Here is a 19,218-nt window from a genome sequence, read left to right on the forward strand (position 1 = left end):
AACCATTAACCTCCCATCTACATACTCATCCATCCACTACCCAAGTAAATACCTACTTATCCAAACAACCAAGCAAGCATCCACCCATCGCTACACATAATCCTTTCACCCAGTCACCCAAACACCCAACCATCAATTGCATGTTTGTTTGTTTGTCTTCTCTAGTAGAGTGTAAGTTCCATGAGAACAGGAGTCTGTCTGTCTAGTATATTATTGTTTCCCCACTGCCCAGCTCAAGAGTCTCAGGAGACCTCAACAAGTGTACATGCAATACATATAACCACTTAATTAATTCAAATGTTTATTTCCTATTACCATCCGGACCTTCTCTAGGCAGACATACCCATCCCAGCTAACCACCTACTCAACTAATCACCTACCAGGGCAAACATCCAGCAAATGCTAACCTATTCATCTGCCTATTGTCCTAGCCACCCTATCCCTCACCCATCCACCCACCCATTATTCAAATGCCCACTCATTTCCCCAGTGACCACTCGCAGAGCTTAACCATCTCTACACCTACCCACCCCTTCCTTCATTTGCCTCCCAGACCCACGCCCTCACTGCATGAGGGAGCTGATGGGGGATTTGGGGTCCTAGGAAGATGCTCTCATCTGGGATCTGGGAATTAGTAGAGGTGGGATCTGGGCTTCACTGAGAAGCAAGTGTTGCCCCTAACAATGACAAATACCTTTTACTGAACACTTTAAACTATGGGTCTTCTACTGTGTAAGGGACTTTAGATCCATTTTACAAATGAGGAAATCAAGGCTCTGAGAGAGTGAGGGCCTAAGATCACACAGCTGGTGAGACTCTCCTTATATCACCTCCCTCCCCTGAGACCTCTAATTAGGGGAGAGTTTGGGAGAGCTGAATGGGGGGGTGGTTGCTTTCTGATTGGTAACACTTAGGGGCAAAGAAAACATCAATTTTTTACTGAAATCAAGATTTTACTGGGCAACCTGATAGTGCCAGACTGGTTGGCACCTACAGCTCCACTCCCTACTGCAGGGCACGTGGGTTTGAGGCAGGGGTTGGAAAGGCCCCTAAGACCGCTTTCTCTCTGCTCCCAGAACACGTAGGGCCGAGTGGGCAGCTCAAGTGGTGTCTCCGTTGATGCAGGGTGCTTTAAGGGGCAGGGGCTGGCTCTGGGACCCCGATGTCCTGGGAAGAAGCTGCAGGCTCTGAACGGTCTCCCTCAGCTGGGCCTGAGTACTCTCTATCTCGGCCAGGCGGCACTCCTGGGGAGGCAGCGGCAGTGGACTCAGAGCCAGGGGAGGGTTGCACCCAACTCTTGTTCCCTCACCCAGCCCAGATATGCCCCGGGGCTCGGGCAGGGGTCTCACCAGACTTTTCAGCCTGTGGCCCTCATTGGTTGGAAGATCGCGCTCTGGATCCAACTTCGCGGTCCTGTGGGGATCAGGGGCAAAGGGAAAGAGTCAGAGGCTGAGGAACATCTCTCCAGCTCTTGGTTTGAGAGGCAGGGACTCGGGGGCGAAGCTTGGAATGGAGGCGGGGTTTGTCCAGGCTGCGGGGTGGGGCCTAGATCAGTCTGAAGAAGGGGCTGCTGAATTAGAGCCTGGACCGTCTGGGATGAAAGGACAAACCAACCAACCGTTGGAGGCTGGTCTTGGCTAGTCCTGAGCTGGGTCATGAGCGAGATGGGGGAATGCCCAGACTAAGAGATAGTGGTGGGTCTGTCCCAATCTGTGTGGCAGAAGCTGATTGAGGGACTGGACGAGAGGCCCTCCCAGGGACTTGGGGCGGGTGGAGGTGACCAAGAGGCGGGTCTTAGGTGTGTTGGGGCGGGTCTTGCAGAGGGGGCGTGGCCGTGACAGGCATGATTTGGGTGGGACTGACTGGGAGGCGGGGCCTGAGCCGATCTCTAATAGAAAGCCCACCTGGGGGCGGAGCTAATGGGGAGGGCGGGGCTTACCCTTCTTGGAGCCTGGTAGTCAGGTTCTGAAGCTGGCTCCGAAGCTGCTCCTGCTGCTCGCTCAAGGCCCGGATGTGGGTGCCGAGTGACTCCACGAGGCCGGACAGCGCCTTCTGATCCTGGCGCAGGGCGGCCACCTCGCACTGCAGCTCCGTCATCTGTGGGGAGGGAGCAGCTGTGACCTGAGCCATCGTCCCGCCCCTTCTCCCCAAGGACCCTGACCTCCTTGTACCCTGTGCTCTGCCTCCTCACCGCCCTGCCTATTGGGGAACGATGCCCTAATTGTACAGAAGAGGAAGCTGAGGCTCAGAGAGGGTTGGGTTATGTCTGGGTCACACAGCACAGCAAGCTCGGTATTTGAACCGAGACCTGCCCATCTTTCAGTCTTTTTCCAATCCTGTCTCCCCACTCTGTGTGCGGGCGGACCTGGGCTGTACTTCACCTTGCCCATGGGTCGGTGGGTGCCCAGCGTTTGGTCTCTGTCCCGTGGCTGGTCCATCTGGCGCTGCCAGGGAACCGACGGCTTCCGAGGCAGCGATGCTGAGGTTCCGGTCCAGGGCCGGCCGCGGGGCACGGGTCCCGTGCGTAGGGAGCCTTTGGGTCGCGGCCGCGGCCCTGCAGACGGGCGGTGGCGAGCGGGGCGGCCAGCCGGGACGCTCTGCGTGCGCTGCACCGGCCGAGGCAGCCGCGGGGGCTGCTCCTCGTCCGGCCGTGGCCGGGCCCAACTACCTGCGCCGTGAACGCTGCGCAGGGACTGGCTCTTGGAGATGAGAGGGGTATGCTTGGGGAGGTCTCGGGGGGCCAGAAAGCCAGGCTTCTCTCCTGCAGAGATGCTGGGGGTGGGATGGGGGAGCTCAGACGCTCCACCGGTTCCTGAGCGGACCGCATCTCTACCTCCGACCAGAAATAACCCCACCCCTGATCTTTTACTTCTATGTGACCCTATTGCTGAAGGGATCACATTTTGATTTCTGGTCCCGTCCTGGACTTCTGACAATACTGTCCCTTCTATGACCTTTGACACAACCTCAATCTAACCTCTGATTTCTTTCTAGCCTTGTCCCTGAACTCTGACACAGTGTTACCCTTGACTTGAGCCTCCTGTAACCTCTGCTTCCAGTTTGCCTGAGCTTGACCTCTGCTCACAACTGTACCCTCTTCCTTCCCAATCTGACTCCCTCTTGTCCCCAACCTCTGACCTTAAACTCACCCTGTCTCAGCCTCCTGAAAGAACATAGTCCCTGACTTCTGACCTCCAAAATGACTCTGCCCATAACCCTTGACCCCATCTGACCCTGGGCCCGACCTGTTTGCAAGATGAACCTGTCCCTGACCCTTGATGATGTGTCTTAACATCCATCTGACCCACTCTGACTCCTGATTTGACCCTATCCACAACCTCTCACTGAAACCTGCCTCTCACTGCTGACCACAATGTCACTTTCTCTCTGACCCCAGATGTACCTCTCCCTGATCTCTGCAATGCTTTAATCCCCACCTCAGATTCCATTCTGACCCTGTGCCCGCCCTCTGATTGCACTGTGAGCCTCTCCCTGACCCCTGAGATGATCCTGTCTCCAGCCTCTGACCTCCATCCTACACTGTTTCTGACACTGACCCCAACATGACCCTGTCTGACCCCTGACATGATCCTGTCTTCACCTCTGACCACAGTTTGACCCTGTGATGCCTTTGGCCCTTCCCCTGCTCCTACCCATCAGAACTGGATCAGACTTGAGGCAGGTAGGTTACCTGGAATGGACCTGGGCCGGGGGTGGTGGAAGACGCATTGGCACAGACACAGGTACAGGTCGGCCCTCCTCGATGGCACTCAGGATGGTGGGCAGTGGTTCCAGGCTGTCACGGGTTGCCTGGTAAAGCAATGCAGGGAGGATGCTGAGCAAGCTCTCCAGGACCGGAGACTCCCTACTCTTGCCTCCCTACCTCATATTCTGGGCTTTGGGCTCAGGCCACACCTGGTCAAGTTCAGCAAAGATGGTACAGAGCTGGGCATGCAGGACTGCCAGCTGGAGGGCCAGGTCACTGCTGCCCTGGTAACCACTGGGTGCTGTGTTCCCATCCACCATGGCCACTTGGTCCAGGAAGCGTTGCATGGCAGGTCCATGATCCTCCAGGAAGCTATTCATGAAGCTCATGTAGGCCTCCTTCTCACCAAACCTAGGTCAAGGCCCAACTGGGTGGGTCAGGTCAGGCATCTGCTACCCCCACGGCCCCAGCATGGCCTCCCAGCCTCCCAGGACTTACGGAGCATGGTTGGCGAGGTTCTGGATGACCTTGGCGATCAGCGTGAGGGTGCGGGCTGGGCCAGGTGCCGGGTGCTCTGGCGCTAGGCCAAAGAGGCTGGGTGAAAGAATGGCAGGACACAGGAGCCGCAGGAAGAGAGAGGCACACACTAGTCGGGGCCCCAGTGCCTCAGAGCCACGTGCCTTGCAAGCTTCTCGCCAGCCTGAGAACACAGTGCCCAGCTCTGCAGGGAACCAGCTGGGGCAGAAAAGACAATGGTCAGAGTGGGAGGATATGGGCATAAAGTTCATGGGTGATCAAAGTGCTAAGGTTAGGTGTCAGGAGACACCTGCATTCTGGGTTTCAGGATTGAAGACATTGGGGATAATGGTGCTTGGGGTTATAGGTCCACTTAGGGTCAGGGTTTGTTTGTGGTGTAGTTATCGTGGTGACTTCTGGAGTCAGTAATCTTAGATTTGGGGGTACAGGTTCACATGAGGATGGAGGCCATGAGCTTGGGATGTAGCTATGACTGGACATGAAATTGGGGTGCCAGACATGATATGAAGTAGGATGGGATTGGGGTTACAGGGTCACCTAGGTTCAGAAATCATGAAATTGATATCCTAGATGGCATGGAATTAGGCATACAGGTTAACCTAGGGCCAGAGGTCAAGGAATTAGAATCCTAGGAATCCCAGTTACATGGGATTTGGGACACAGTGTTACTTAAGGTCAGGGATCATGGAATTGGGGGTATGCCATTACTGGAGTCAGAGGTCATAGGAGTGAGATCCTGTGTTAATTGGGGTCAGGTGGCATGGAATTAGGGTCAGGTGGCATGGAATTAGGGTATGGGGTCACCTGTAGTTTAGAAGACAAAGAATTTGGTCCCAGGTTACTTGGGGTTAGGTAGCATGAAATTGGGAATGGCTTGCCAAATTTAGCAAATAAAACTTGAGGATAAACAGTTAAACTTGAATTTCAGATTTAAAAAATGAACACTTTTTTTTTTAGTGTAAGCATGTCCCAAATATGGTATCACATTTAACTGGGCATCCTGTATTTTATCTGGAAACCCTAATTGGGAGTCAGGGTTAGCACAGTGGCTAAGAGGCAGGGTTAGGCTCGGGTTCTGGGGCCCTGATTCTCACTCGTAAGAGTGGATGATGTTCTCAAAGACCTCCTTGCAGCTGTTTCGCAGTCTGATCTGGTGCTGGGGCAGCTCTGAGGCCGGGCACTTGCTGGGGTTCACCTCACAGTCCTCAGTGGAGTCACAGAGACGCCGCACGACCTGTCCTGCAGTCCAGCACAGCCAGAGAGGGGCCAGCCCATGACCACCACAACCCACAGCACCCAGCCTCCAATTCTATCTCCAAATTACTCTGGAGGCACCTAAAATCTTGGGGAACCCCTGATTCCTTCTAGGATCTGAGCATCCCCAGGGCACCACGCACTACCAGAATCCAAGTTACTCAAGGATTCTCAGATCTCCCCTGGGGTGCCCTAGCCAGCTCAGCTAGGCCTCCGACCCCTGCCCCACTCTGCTTACCCAGAGTCTGTTGGAGGTAATCCTGTGCTACCAGCTTCATGTACTCATCGATGGCCTTGGTGGCCAATGTGTTTTCCCGGAACAGAAGAGCCTCACGGCCTCCACTGCGTGCCAGCTCCGCGGTGCCCAGGTCTGTCACCAGTGCCTGGGCATAGTGGGGTTACAATGCGCTGGGCGCAGACTGAGTCAGGGGGAATCCCTGCCCTTGGCGGGTCCCTCACCCCTGGGGCACAGTCTCACTCCTCATAGCTGCTGCCTAGGCCCAGCCCTCGCTGCTGGGGTTTTTAACAGGCCGGAACCTCCACCTCTCAAAGTGCAAACTTGGGCCTCGCAGTGCAGAGGCTCAGCTCAGACCCCGCCCCTCAAGCTGCCCAGCCCCTCGAAAGTGCCACTCTGGTACTGTCCCCACCAACTCCCCCTTGGAGCGCGCGATCGGTCAGCCCCTGGTCACCCGGGTTCGTCCCGTTGCAGCGCCGCACCTGAGCCCGGCCGGTGGCCCGCAGCACGCGCACCATGGCAGCCGCCAGCTCTTCCTTGGCCTGAGCGGACAGCGCGACCTCGAGCGCCCCGCAGAGGCGCGCGTAGTGGAAAGTGAGGAACTCAGCCAGCTCCTTGTAGCGTTCAGAGGGCAGCACGCGCAGGCGCCGCGCCCGGATTCGTGCCCGCAGCGCCGCGCCCGCTGGCGCCCCGAGAAGCGGGAACCAGCGCTCCAGGCCCGCGGCGGACGCGCGGGGGACGCCTATCTCTTCCAACTCCAAGGCCACACGGCCCAGCACCGCCTCCCCCGGGCCCGCTCCGCGTAGCCGCAACGACAGGCGACGCGCGGGCGGCAGCGCCTCAAAGTGGAAGCGTTCGGCCCAGAAGAGCTGGCCCGGGCCGGCCCTCGGAGTTGTGCGAGCCAGCAGTGCGCCGTCCAGCCACAGCTCCGCGCGCACTCCCGGCGCCCCCGCCGCCGCCCGGGGCAGCCCCTTCACTTCGTGCACCCACACGCTCAGCCACGTCTCTTCGCGCTCAGTGTTGTCCTGCGGACCGGAGTAGGGGCGGAGCTTGGCGTCTGTGCTCCACACTGGGCACCAGAGGTGAAGCACGGGGCCCGTGCCCCCAGGGGGTCGCTGGGCCCCTGGGGGAAGACAGTGAGGCCACGGGGGTGTCCAAGATGGCTATGCGGAAACCCTCTAGTTTTTCTGGGCTCTCCCGGAGAGATCAGGGCTCCTGGGCATGGAGGAGTAGCCGCGGGGTGGGGACTTGGAGACTGCCTGGGGTGCAAATAGGGCTCGGATTGAATACAATACGAGCTGTGCAAGGGGCTGGTAATAGATGCAAGCGGGGGAGGATCTTGGAGTTGCTGCAAAAGTGTAGGAGGGCAGGTGTGTCCAAGGGGCAAGGTTTTGGGGCGAGTGGGATTTGGGGTGGGTGGAAGGGGCGTGGCCCGGGCTGTGGGAGGGGTCTCCAGGTCCGACCTTGCGCACTACCGACCTGACTAGGCTGGAAGTGGCGACGAATGTCTTCTATCCAGCGGTCTCTCTCAGCAGCCGAGCGACAGGAGAAGCAGCGGCTCCCGCCCGCCCACGTTACCTGTTGAGGAGGGGCATCCAGGGTGCGGTTGAGACCAAGGGTGGAGCCAAAGGGTCAGGCGAGGTGGAGAGTTGCCTGCACTTACCTGGAAGCAGTGGGGCTCCTTCAGGAGGCTGGGGTGCAGTGGCCAGGCCCGCACGTCCCGCTCGGCGCCCAGGTCCAGTTCCGAAAGCTTGGCCAGCGATTCCCGAGAGCCCAGAGCACTGGGGGGTCTGGTGAAGGCGCACATGAACAAGCTGTCATTCCTACCCACGACCCCTCCCCCACGACAACTACGCCTTACAGCCTGAAGGGTGGAAGCCTGGAGGGACTTGAACCTAAATTGGACTTGAATCCTCCTTTTGACACTTAATTCACTGTCTGAACTCCAGTCACACCGGCCTTGTTTTTGTCACTTCATCCGTCCTCTTGACCTTTGCACTTGCTGTTCCCTCTGCCTGGAATGCTTTTCCTGACCCTTTCGGCCTAGTTAACTTCCATCTATCCTTCAGATCTCAGCTCAAGCGTTCCTTCCCTGACACTCCCAGACCAAGGTGTTGACTCAGCTGCAGTTTTAGAGTTATTGTGTCAGACTCTGCCCCCACCATTCAACAGAGGGCTGGATCAATGCTAAGGGTCTTTCAGTAGCCCCAGGATTGCCCAACATGGGGCAGGACACAGAGGGCCACAGGGGATATTTGGTGAAAGTCAGAATTATAGGCAGGAGGAGAGGGAGGGGCAATGTTGAATCCCAGCCCCTCCAGCTTCTCAGAGACCCTTACCCATCCTGGGAAGCATTGGCTCCTAGCTCCGATTTGGCCTTTTTCTTCTCTTTCAGCCGCTTGAGCAGCCCCTGTGGGGAGGGGGATGTCAGCTGGGCAGAACCCTGTGTTCCCTCCTCAGCTCCCTTCCCCCCAGGGTGTCCTGGAAGATCTGTTGGTCTTGAGGGATCACAACTTCAGGCTATATTAGCAGGAATATTAAAGGCAATCAACAGCTCCCATTTCTAAAGCACCAATCGTATGCTCTCCTACATTCTCTATGGACTTTTCATAAACAGCCCCAAGAAGGAGCTTCTCTTTCTGGCTCCATTTGACAGATATGGACACTATGATCCTGAAAGGGTCAGTGACCTGCCTAACATCACCCAGGAAGAGTCCCCCTTTCACCTCTGAAGGTCGGAAAGTCTTTGCTCTCCCCTCCACCCCCCACTTACCCGAATGTTGTGGACCTCGTTGGGGCCAGCAGCCTCTGGCTCAGTCTTTCCAGAGATCCGATCTGTGGGTGGTCAGGGGTGGAAGGTTGGGGGGTGGGATCATCTTGGATTCTGCCCCACCTTGAGAGGCTCCCAAATGCCCCAGCCCCCATCTCTCAAGCTTACCTGGATCCCTGAGGTTCCCCAAGGCCACCTGGATGCTGCCCTCGGAACTAGCGCTCCCCACCCGGGGCCGGCGAGGACGCTGTCCCCCAACAAGAGTGGGTGGTCAGAAAGGAGAGCCAGGCAGACAGACAGAGGGAGAGGCAGATGCCTTTCTGTTATGCCCCCTCATCCCCCGCCCTTACCACTGTTCTGTCTCTCTTCCTTCCTCTCCTTCCCTCCCCTTGCCCAGGTGCCCCCTCTTACCTCCTCCTCACCCTCAAGCAGCACCAGCCTCCCATCAAATAGGGTGAAGGCCCCAATGTTCCAGACGGGCACGTCGGGTGGGGGGGCCTCTGGGATCTGTGGGGCAGGGGGCTCCAGCTCCGGCTCAGGCTCTGGGTAGAGGAGGAGGTGCTGGGGACATGGGAGTCCTTTCTTCTCCCTCAGAACAACCTCTCCACTCACTAAGGCTCATCAAGGGTTCCCTCCTAAGTGCCCCCTCTTCCCAACCCACCCAGCAGCCATGTCAGATGTTGGACAGGCCTCCACCCCTCTCCAGGCCCTGTCCCCACTAGCCATGGGTGGTGATGGGTGGTGATGGGTGGTGGACACAGCCCCACCGACTATGTGCCCCACGTACTGTGTTTACTGCTTCACACACCTCTCATTTAATCCTCCAAAAGCCATTCGATGGACTATTATAGCACCCATTTTACCAAGGAGGAAACTGAAAACACATAGAAATTGAGTGACTTGCCCAGGGTCACACAGCTTGTGAGTCACTGAGCTGGGCTTCGGATACAAGCATTCTTCTCTCTCTCTTTTTTAATTGACTTAGTACCATCTTTACACAAATAGAACATACACACAAACACATCAACAACTATGGAACTGTATCCATTAAACTTTGATAAGACAACACAAAAGAACTAACAAATAGCTAAGATGTTGCTGAATTGAAAGCATTTCCAATGACATTTTAATTTTAAGAGGTCCATATTTACATAGTATGTTAAATGCTTCTGCATCTCATTTTAAATGCATGATAAATAAAGAACAAAGATAATGGTCGCAACAGATCTTCCAAGAGGGTTCAGCTTGTGGTGGTCTGATCTCACTGCGAGAAATGCACTGAAAATGGAAATAACGTTACTTGCTAATTTTCCTTCTTTCCTTTCCATAGTTTCCTTCAAGGAAACTAAGCCTTTGTTCCAGGTCCTGGCTGGCACTAACAGAGCCCACACTCAAGGGTCGTGTGCATACAAGCATTCTTCTCTTAACCAAGACAGTGGGCAGGTCCAAGAGGTTAAAAATGGGACAGCAGCCTTGGTTCCTTACATAAATAACAAGTCTAAAGGGAAAAGTGTTCAAAGTTTGAGAAAGGAACAGAAGAAGGGCAGGGTTGGGAGAGGTGCAGTAGGAAGGCGTCCCAGAGAGAGTAAGTTTACGATGGGTCTTTTTTTTTTTCTCTAATTTTTTGGCCATGCTGCGTGGCATGTGGGATCTTAGTTCCCCAACTAGGGATAGAACCTGAGCCCCCTGCAGTGGAAGCACGGAGTCTTAACCACTGGACCACCAGGGAAGTCCCCTGCAATGGGTCTTGAATAGCAGATTGGGTTTTGACAAAGATGGAGGAGATCGTGGCATGAATGGCTTGAGCAAAGCCTGGGAGGTGGCACATGGCCTGGCCCAGGGAAATAAAGGGAGGGGTGAGAAGGGCTTGGAGGGCTTGGAGGCTGGAGGGGAAGGTTCAGGAAGAGATTAGTGCAGGGCTTTGGGTGTCAGTTAGAAGAGCTGGGGTTTTATCCTGGAGGTATAAGGAGCCATGGGAGGTGTCTGAGTAGGGGAGGAGCAGGTCTGCTTGTTAGAGAGCTCTGACTGGATCCTATGGCGGGGGCAAAAGCTGATACCATGGAGGGGGCTGAAGGGATGCCTCTGCAAAATAGGAATATAAATGATGAGAATCAAATGAGTTTCCGGGAATAGGAGGGCTGGATCAACCCGCCCAGATTACCTATCTGTCCTGTTGTTTTACCACCAGGGGAATAAATGATGACTCCCACTTGTTAACGGATCACATAAAATGTGCTGAGTCCTAGACCAGCGATACATTCATGAGCTCCAATCCTCAGGATATCCTTTACTCTTCTAGATCCCTCTGTGTGACACTTAGCCCCATCTGTCATTTTCTTGTTTACTTGTTTACTGTCTGTCACACCCACTACACTATGAGCTCCACAGTGCAGGCAGTTTCGTCTGTTTTGTTCACTGCTGTGTCCTCAGCGTCTAAATCAGGGCGGGCCTAGGCCATAGTAAATGCTCACAGACCTCTGTTTGAATGAATGAGTGAACAAATGAAATAATATATCCTTCAAGGTAGGAATCATGATTCCCATTTAACTTATGGGGAAGCTGAGGCTCAAGGAAGTGAAGAAACTAAGACATGGAGGCTGGAGGGCAGGAGAGCAGGAGGCAGCAGAGATGGATATCCAGGCAGGAGAGAATAAGCCTGGGCCATTGAATATGAGGAGAGACCTACTGGGGCCAAGAGCCATTTGGCATCTGGACAGGGCTACCATCAGTCTAGTCCCTGTCCCTTCCCAGGGCTGGACCCCCAGCTCACAGGTCCCTAGCCACTCCCACCATGCCCAGGCCTTGGGTAAGGGGGAAAGAGGGAAGAGGGCAGCCAGCCGGGCCCCAGCCACTTCCTGTCGGGCTTTTGCACTCCCCACAACTTCCTGTGTCTGTAAGGCTGATGCTCCGGAGGCAGACAAAACCCAAGCATCCGGGCCTCCCAGCCTGGGTGGGGGAGCTATGTACCTGAGGTCTCTGGCTCTGGTTCTGACTCCAGCGGTGGGCTCTTATGCCTTCCCCAGAGGGTCTTGGATATTCGGAGGCGGCTCGAGCGCGACTCCTTGGGGGCCGCAGAGAGGACACGACGAAACAGCGAGCGAGGGGCTGGCTGGCTGCTGACTGTGGGCTCCTGGTAGCTCAGCGCCCTCCCCCATCCTGCAAGGCGGCCCCAGCGGAACCCTCCAGCCCCCTTCTCCCCACAACCTCCTGAGTGCCAGTGGTAGGAGGTTAGCGGAGATGGGGCTGCTGGCTGGGTTTGGGAGGCCAGGCTCCGCGAAGGTGGGTCCATGGCAGAGATCCTCCTGGGGGATGATAGGGTGACAATTCTGCCCGGTGTCTGCCCACATGTTGTCTTCATTTTGGCCCCCTCCCTACTCTCAGCTCCGCTCCCAGGGAACCCCCTTGGGGGCCATATGCACTCCCTCTCTTACCTTGATTTCCTGACCAGCCCCAGAATCAGCAGCCGTCTGCACCCTGCCTGGCTTCCTCCCGCTGAACGCAACTCCACGTGACCCTGTCTGTCCCACCCCACCCCACAGCCAAGCTGGGAGGGCACAGTGGGGGCAGGATGCTAGAGAAGAGGAGGTGACAGAGCAGGACCCAGAATCTCTCACTGACCAGGAGGCAGCACATGCCCCTCTCTGAGCCTCAGTGGCCTTCTCTGCAAAACGGGCACATGCTGATTAAATGCTGGAACTTTCATCCACGGCTGGTCAGAGTGTAGACTGATTCATCCAAGTTGGAAAACTGTTGTGATCTATGAACATTGACCACACCCCTCTCCTCTGATCCAGCAGTTCCACTGCTAGGTATACACCCAATAGACATGCCCACCAGCGCTATTCATAATAGCCCCAAAGGGAAAACAACCCAAGTGTGCATCTACTGTAGAATGAATAAATTGTGGTCTCTTTACATAGTGGGATATTATGTATCAATAAGAAGGATTGAACTCAGATGAATCACAAACAATGTTGAGCAAAAAACCCCAAACAATGAGGAGTAAACACTGTGTGGTTCCATTTATATGAGGTTCCAAAGCAGGCAAAACTGTGTTTAACAATTCAGGATACTGGTTTCCTTTGGAAGGGCTAGAGACTGGGGAGGTAGGGAAGCACAATGGAGGCTTCTGGTAGCTGATCATGGTGTTTTTTTTTTTTTTTTTTTTTAAATTGAGATGAAATTCACATAATATAAATTTAACCTGTTCTATTTCTTGAGCTGGGTGTTGATTACATGGGTATGTTCTGTTGTGAAAATTCATTAACCACACATTTTGGTGCCCTTTCTTATATCTCTATTATGCCACAATAAGTATTTACTTGAAAAAAGAGGTGGCCAAATGCTGTTCTGAGAAATAAGTGAGATAACTTGAGAGTAGTAGAATCCTGGCCCACTGGCCCCAGAGTGGGTTTGAGTGCCAGCTGGTCCTCCTCTCACTGTGTGACCTCAGGCAATTCATTTCCTCTCTCAGAGCCTTGGTTTCCTGATTTGTACAAGATGATAATATCAGTTTCAGAAGGTGTATAATGGGACACTTTGTTTATTCAGCAGAAGTTTCCTGAATGCCTACTATGTGCTAGGTACTGGAAAAGCTACAGGAACAAAATAAACTTGGTCCCTGCCTTCCTGGAGCTCACAGTACAGCAAGAGAGACAAATCTTGAACATGAATGCAGGACATTTCTAGCTGGTGAGGACTTGGAAGAAAACAGACAGACTGGAGTAGAGGCTGAGCAGAAGTGATGCACTTTGAGCTGGAAAAATCCAGGAGGGCTGAGCATGAGAAGGAGCTGGTCATGGGAAGAACATGCCAGGTAGAAGGAACGGCTTGTGCAAAGGCAAGGGTGACCAGAATTTACAGGGTGGGATGGGTAGGACTGTCTTCATGAGCATGTGACCTGTGCAGTCACTGGGCTCAGAAGGGCTCTGGATTGCGCTTGATTTAACTTTTTGGACAGGGCCTGCATTTTCATTTTGCACTGGGCCTTGAACATTCTATAACCTGTCCTGAGGAAGAGGGTCTTCAGTGAGGGTCAAAAATCCTTTTACCGGTGCTGGACATGTTCTTGCAGGTGCACATACCTTAGCTATGCCCACCTCATTCTTACCCACTCAGTCCACTCACTGCACATACAGGTAGAGTCTCCCTGTGTTCCACCATATCTCTGAGCCTGTACCACTTCACTGTATACTGGCCCCACTCCCAACTCCCTGCATTTTTGCTGGAGGACTTTCTCTGACAGGTGGAGTCCACACTGCCCATGCAACAAGCAGTCCCAAAGTGCCAGCACATTAACAGTGCCCTGGGAGCAGCCCTCAGCCAATGACTATGGAAGTTGGAGGATCAGTACTCCAGCTCCCTTGTCCTTTGAGTGGAATGACTCTGAGGTGTGTGACCTACGCTATCCCCCAAAGGTCCCTAGTGGGATTGAGCTCCACGTGCCTCTCATACCCACATGCCTGTTAAAGCACCCTTTCCCAGCTGCCTTCCCTTCCCTGTGTCGCTTCCTTATTCCCCAGCTGATAGGTCCTGGGATCACCGCTCAGACGACTACTTACACTAGGATTCTTGTCCCAGGGTCTGCTTCTGGGCAACCCTAAACTAAGACAGAATGTGCAAATGCACATGATGCATGGACACAGGCTTTCTTCCCATGCTCTCTTTATTGGAGGTCTGTGGCTAGCAGGATCGTTGGAGGTGGCCTCCTACTGGATCACCTAGAGGCTCTTCTGGATCTCCTAGATGCCCTCCTGGCAGTTCTTAGTTTCACATTCTAAAAAAGACAAGGGAATGTGAGGTTTGGTGGTGGGGTGGGTGAGGGGTCATGGGGTTGGGTCTGCCTTCCTCATGGTGGCACCCTAGATGGTAAGAGGACAGGGGCCCAAAGTGAGGGGCAGGTACAAGGCCAAGTGCAGGCCAGCCAAATGAAGCGGAGTGGTAGCTTGAAGGTAGAGCTAGATAGTACAGGGATGTTATAGAGGTGTTTTTGTGATCATGATCAGAGGCTGGGGTGCAGTCATCAGGCTGAGGTTGTGCTGACTGGGCCTGGATTGCTCCAGCATAAGAGTTGTCATCAAGGGTCAGGAAGGCTGGGGCTGAGCAAGCATCCTCAGGGGAGGATTGTCTCTCTGAGACTCTGAGATTGTCTGAGCAGAGGATTGCAATACTAGGTTAGGGGCTGGACAGAAGCTGTGCAGGTAAAAGGGTTTTCTGTAGAGGGTCACAGACTGGGTCAGTGTTGTGTGGATGGGTGGGGGCGGGGCTTTGGGAAGGGGGCAAGGATGAGGGCAAGTTTGGGTGGCCGGGATGAGGCTGTGCAGGCAGGGGGGCAGGGTGGGTAGGCTATAGTGCAGGCAGAATGACTGAAGTCTGAGTCTAGATTGCCTGAATAGAAGAGCTGCAAGGGGGTTCAGGGTCCTGGCTGAGGCTGTGTGGGCACAGGGTTACAGGAAGGAGTGAGGGGCCTGCTGAGGTTAGGCAAACAGGCAGGGATCAGGGACCGTGCTGAGCTTGTGTGGACAGATGGGCCTCAGGCCGAGGTAGTGCAGGCGTCGGGGGACTCACCTTGTCGAAGTGCGGCCAGGTGCGCAGCAGGTTGAAGAGCGCGTCGCCAGGGCAGTCAGTGCGCACGAGCTGGCGGTGGCCGAGCAGCGCGTAGCCTGGCCGCAGGAGGCCGGCGCGCACAGCGCAGCGCGGGAGCTCGTCGCGCACCGCGCGCAGCGCGGCCTCTGCGGGCAGCTCCTCAGTGTAGTTGCCTATGAAGGCCACGCCGAAGCCGCGGGAGTTGTGGCCGAGTGTGTGCGCACCCACCCAGTGCCAGCCGCGGCCCTCGTACACGTAGCCGTCTGAGCCCACCACGAAACTGCGAGGAGAGAGGGAAGCATGCACCACTTGGCGTGAGGCCCCGGCTCTCATCAGGCCCTCTACCCCAGTTTCCGCACCTGTGCCAAGGGCCGCCGCCACCCCAAGTCCCGCCTGGTCGCGCTGACTCTACCCCGTCCAGCCGTGTCCCACTCCCCCACCTAATGCCACCCCAGAAACCGTCCCGTTTCTCTGGATCTGCCCCCAACATTGGCCCCATCTCTTTCTACCCAGCTCCCTCCCCATTGTCTCAAGTCCAACTCCTGCCCAATTCAGAGCGTTTTTCTGTCTTAGGTCCTATCCCATCACTGCCCCGTCCCAGTCTCAGCTCCTACTACAGGTCCTGCTCCTCTCCCAAGTCCGGACTCCCTTCCTAGTTCCCACCCCAAACTCAGGAATCCCACTGTTGAGCTATTTCTGGTCCCTGTTAAGGCCCGGACCCTAGTCTAGGCCGCGCCCCTCTCCACATTGGCTCCACCCACCCTAAACTCCTCTAAGGTTTTGCCAGCTTTGCTCAGGTCCAAACCCCGCCCCCTCAGTCAGGCTCTGCGCCCCCAGGCTCTACACTGCACCACCACTTGGTCCGCCCTGCCAGCGACTTGCAGGTTGCCGCCCACCTGTAGCCTATGTCGTCCCAGCCGCGAGTATGCTGGTGGAAGCGCTGCATAGAGCGCATGTCGGCGGCGCAGCGCTCAAAGTCCGTGCAGGGTGGCGCCGGCACGTATGTGTGGTGTACATACAAGAACCCGAGCGGAAGCTGCAGCGGCGTCGGGCGGCCCTGGTACGGGGCCGCGCCCCAGCGGCAACGTGGATGGATGGCTGGACACCCTGAGAGGAAGAGAGTCCAGCACGGGAGTAAGCAAGAGTTTCTCTGCCTGCCGCCTCCTCCCACACTAAGAGCACATATAAGGATCATCCCTTCAGTCTCCTTCCAGATTTGGGGACAGTTCAGTCTCACACCACACTGGCCCCCATTGGGATCTAACTTAACTAAATCTAACAGCATCCTAGTCCTGTTGGCCTCCCAGCCAAAGCCCTTATTGGCCCCTCTGGAATCCCCCAGTCCTAGATCCTCCTGACCTGTCTGGCTCTGAGAATGTCTGTATATGTGAGAAGGAGCATCACAGGGAGTGGGGGCCCCTCTCACCTAGGAAGGCCTCAGTGAACTCCTTGGCAGCGTGGGTGGCCACCTGTGCCAGCTGTTCTTGGCTTATACCCTGAAGTTGAGGGTGTGCTGGCTCCAGCCTCTGTAGCAGGATGAGGGCCCCCCATACCTGCTGGGTCAGAATGGGAGTTGGAGCCAGAGCAGCTCCGTTCTGCCGTCGGAAGTTGCTACGAAATCCTGGGTCTCCCGCTACCCCGGCTCCATAGTACTGGCTCAGCAGGTGGCTGAGGGGTGGCCGGGGCTCAGGGGACCGGCTCAGGAAGTCTCCAAGGAGGGCCCCATCCAGGGCACCATTGAGGAAGGCCGTGGTGAGGGTTGATGCTTCAGGGTCCAGGAGTGTGAAGGTCCGGGGAACAGAGAGCTGGTCCCAGCAGCCCTCAGTTCCCAGTGAATGGCTCCAGGTCTGAGGGCCCTGGAGGAAGTTCAGGCCCAGGTCTCTGGCCAGGGTGACCACTAGGAGGCTGTCCACAGTGGTTGGGAACTTGGCTTTGGTATCTGCTGAGGAGGCTTGGACATCTGGAGAGGTGACTTGGACATCTAGATCTGTGGCTCTAACATTTGGAGACACAGCTCTGACATCTGCACAGGTGACATCTGAAGCGGTATCCCTGAGTCCTGAGGAGGTGGCTCTTACATCAGGAACCGTGGCTCCAATGTCTGGAAAGGTGACTTCAGCATCCGGAGGGGTGGCCGTGCTGTCTAAGGGCAGGTTTACGACCCTGTTCCCCTGCAGCCCTGCCTCCAGCCCTGCCAGAAGAGGCTCCACAGCCACGGTTGAGCCATCGGATGCCAGCACCACCCCGCATTCCTTCCCGTCCCACACACCATGTCTCGCCACCTCCACGATTAGGCCTCGAAGCTCTGGGCTCAGTGAAGGAGGATCCAGCTTGGTGGTCTTGAGACTCTGTCCCTCCAGCAAGAAGTGATGGAGAGGGTTGTGGGCACAAGAGTCCTGGGCTGACAGCAGCCATGCAGAGGCAATGTGGCCAGCCTCAGTGGCTGGTGCCTTCTGCTCGAGCTCAGCCAGTGCCTGGATGACAGAGTCCATGAGCAGGGGCAGGGTCGCTGCAGGAGGAGGGATGGCATTAGCCCAGCAGCCCAGCACCACCTGTTACTTAGCCTTCCCCTGCTGTTTCTACATCTTCTCAATGCCCCCAGCTCTTTGTTGGACAACCTTATGATGTCTGACATTGTCCTTGTATAGGTGAGGAAACTGAGGCACAGACAACAGGTTAAGGAGCTTAGACTATCAGCGAGCACTGGGGAGCCATGGCAGGTTCATGAGCAGGAGAGATACATGGCCAGTTTGGAATTCTGATTGCTCCTTTGAGTGCTGTGTGGAGAATAGATTTTGGGGGGACCAGAGTAGAGAAGGGGAGAGAGTTTGGAGGTAAGCAATGAAGGTGGCTGAAGCCAGGATTGTGACGCTGTGATGGACAAGAGTGGGCAGAGTCCCTAGATATTTTGAGGGAAAGATGGACCGTTTTTCATGATGGATTGGAGTTTGGGGGAATTTTAGAGGGAAAGGTGTCTCAAAGGATGTTCAGGGGAGGGTGGACCTGTGCCTTGTGGGAGAAACATCTGTGGCTGAACTTGGAACTTAGAAGTCTGGGACTCAGAGCTGGGGTGGGTTGTTGAATAATTAAACCTTTACTATGTGCCAGGCACCATTCTAGGTGACTTATATGATAACCCAGTTAATCTTCACAAGGACCCTATGAGCGTGGAGAGGTAAATTATCTACCTAAGATCACATAGCTAGGAAGTGGCAGAGGCAGGATTTGAACACAGGAAGTCTTAATCCTTACACTCTGCTGACTGCTGGAATTCAGGTTCTTCTCCAGACAGTTCACTCAGCGATTCCTCTATAACTTTGTTCTTCTTTCTGCCTAAAATGTCCTTTCCTGCTTCACCACCAAGTAAAATTCTTCTTCTTCCTGTACCAGTTCTATGTCTCCTCCTGCAGGAAACCTTCCTGATTTTTGCTCTTTTGGCCCCAGTTTCTTCCCCCAACCCTTGCCCTGATCCTATGGGGCTGGGAGCATCTGTGTTCCCAGACTGGAGGTTCCTTGAGACTGGGGCCTCCTGGATCTAGCCTCACCCTGTACAGGGCTGGACACAGAGGAGCAGCAGTATACTTCTGCTGAAATAAGAGTCCTGGCCTCAGGCCTCTGCCTTTTGACCCACCTGTGCCTGGCTCCAGCTGCAGCAGCAATCCGTACAGGATCCATAGGATACCCTGGACCACCATTGTGGGCTTCCAGTTTCCAGGGGAAGTATCCAGTTTACCTCAGTGGAGACTTCGGCAGAGCTGGAAGGAGACAAGCATGGAGAAGTGAGAGTGCCTTTGGCTACTGTCAAAGTCCAGCGGTGAATGACACGCCTGCCACTTGCAGAGCTGTGGGCGGGAGGCAGTGGTGGCGTGGGTACAGAGTGCCCTGGCTCAATGTCATCTGGGTCTCAGGGGCTTCCCCCATCCTATCCTGTTCCTCCTAGGCTGAGGTCAATGGTCAGTAAGCCAAGCGCATTGCGGGAGTGGCCTGGAAACTAGGTAGTTCAGACTCCAGCAAACTCTGCCCATTCCCCAGGAGAGGTAAACTAAGGCTAATGCAGCAATCCACCCTTCCTATCGTGATAGTTCTATAGCTGCTTCTGGCCACCAGAGGGGACTCTCAGGTGCCTGCCCG

The 19,218-nt window shown here is 55.2% G+C and overlaps 2 protein-coding genes across 2 annotated transcripts; both read right to left on the bottom strand.

Annotated features, from left to right (window-relative positions):
- Positions 1-1,100: 1,100 nt before the first annotated feature.
- Positions 1,101-11,791, bottom strand: RASAL3 (RAS protein activator like 3). Its single transcript, XM_060092112.1, is given in 17 exon segments — positions 1,101-1,244; positions 1,350-1,413; positions 1,940-2,097; positions 2,382-2,772; positions 3,692-3,810; positions 3,916-4,117; positions 4,205-4,441; positions 5,338-5,482; positions 5,736-5,880; positions 6,215-6,757; positions 7,212-7,310; positions 7,396-7,522; positions 8,072-8,142; positions 8,506-8,567; positions 8,671-8,749; positions 8,914-9,044; positions 11,449-11,791. Coding segments are annotated over 17 exon segments (3,060 nt in total).
- Positions 11,792-14,218: 2,427 nt separating this feature from the next.
- Positions 14,219-18,800, bottom strand: PGLYRP2 (peptidoglycan recognition protein 2). Its single transcript, XM_060092113.1, has 5 exons — positions 18,719-18,800; positions 16,514-17,596; positions 15,984-16,194; positions 15,070-15,367; positions 14,219-14,278 (listed from the first exon to the last, which is right to left on the bottom strand). Exons 1-5 carry the CDS (start codon positions 18,780-18,782, stop codon positions 14,219-14,221), a joined length of 1,716 nt encoding a protein of 571 aa, XP_059948096.1. The 5' UTR covers positions 18,783-18,800.
- Between the last annotated feature and the right edge of the window lie 418 nt (positions 18,801-19,218).

This window comes from Mesoplodon densirostris, chromosome 3 (genome assembly GCF_025265405.1).
Source record: "Mesoplodon densirostris isolate mMesDen1 chromosome 3, mMesDen1 primary haplotype, whole genome shotgun sequence".
Lineage (NCBI taxonomy): Eukaryota > Metazoa > Chordata > Mammalia > Artiodactyla > Ziphiidae > Mesoplodon > Mesoplodon densirostris.

What these genes read in the sequence shown, in the direction of transcription:
- PGLYRP2 (XM_060092113.1), bottom strand. Translation starts at nt 18,782, where the DNA reads ATGGTGGTCCAGGGTATCCTATGGATCCTGTACGGATTGCTGCTGCAG. An exon ending in GCAGCTGGAGCCAGGCACAG is followed by an intron (nt 17,597 to 18,718) that starts GTGGGTCAAAAG and finishes CTCCTCCTGCAG; the next exon opens with CGACCCTGCCCCTGCTCATG. An exon ending in CCTGGCCGCACTTCGACAAG is followed by an intron (nt 14,279 to 15,069) that starts GTGAGTCCCCCG and finishes TGTCTTTTTTAG; the next exon opens with AATGTGAAACTAAGAACTGC.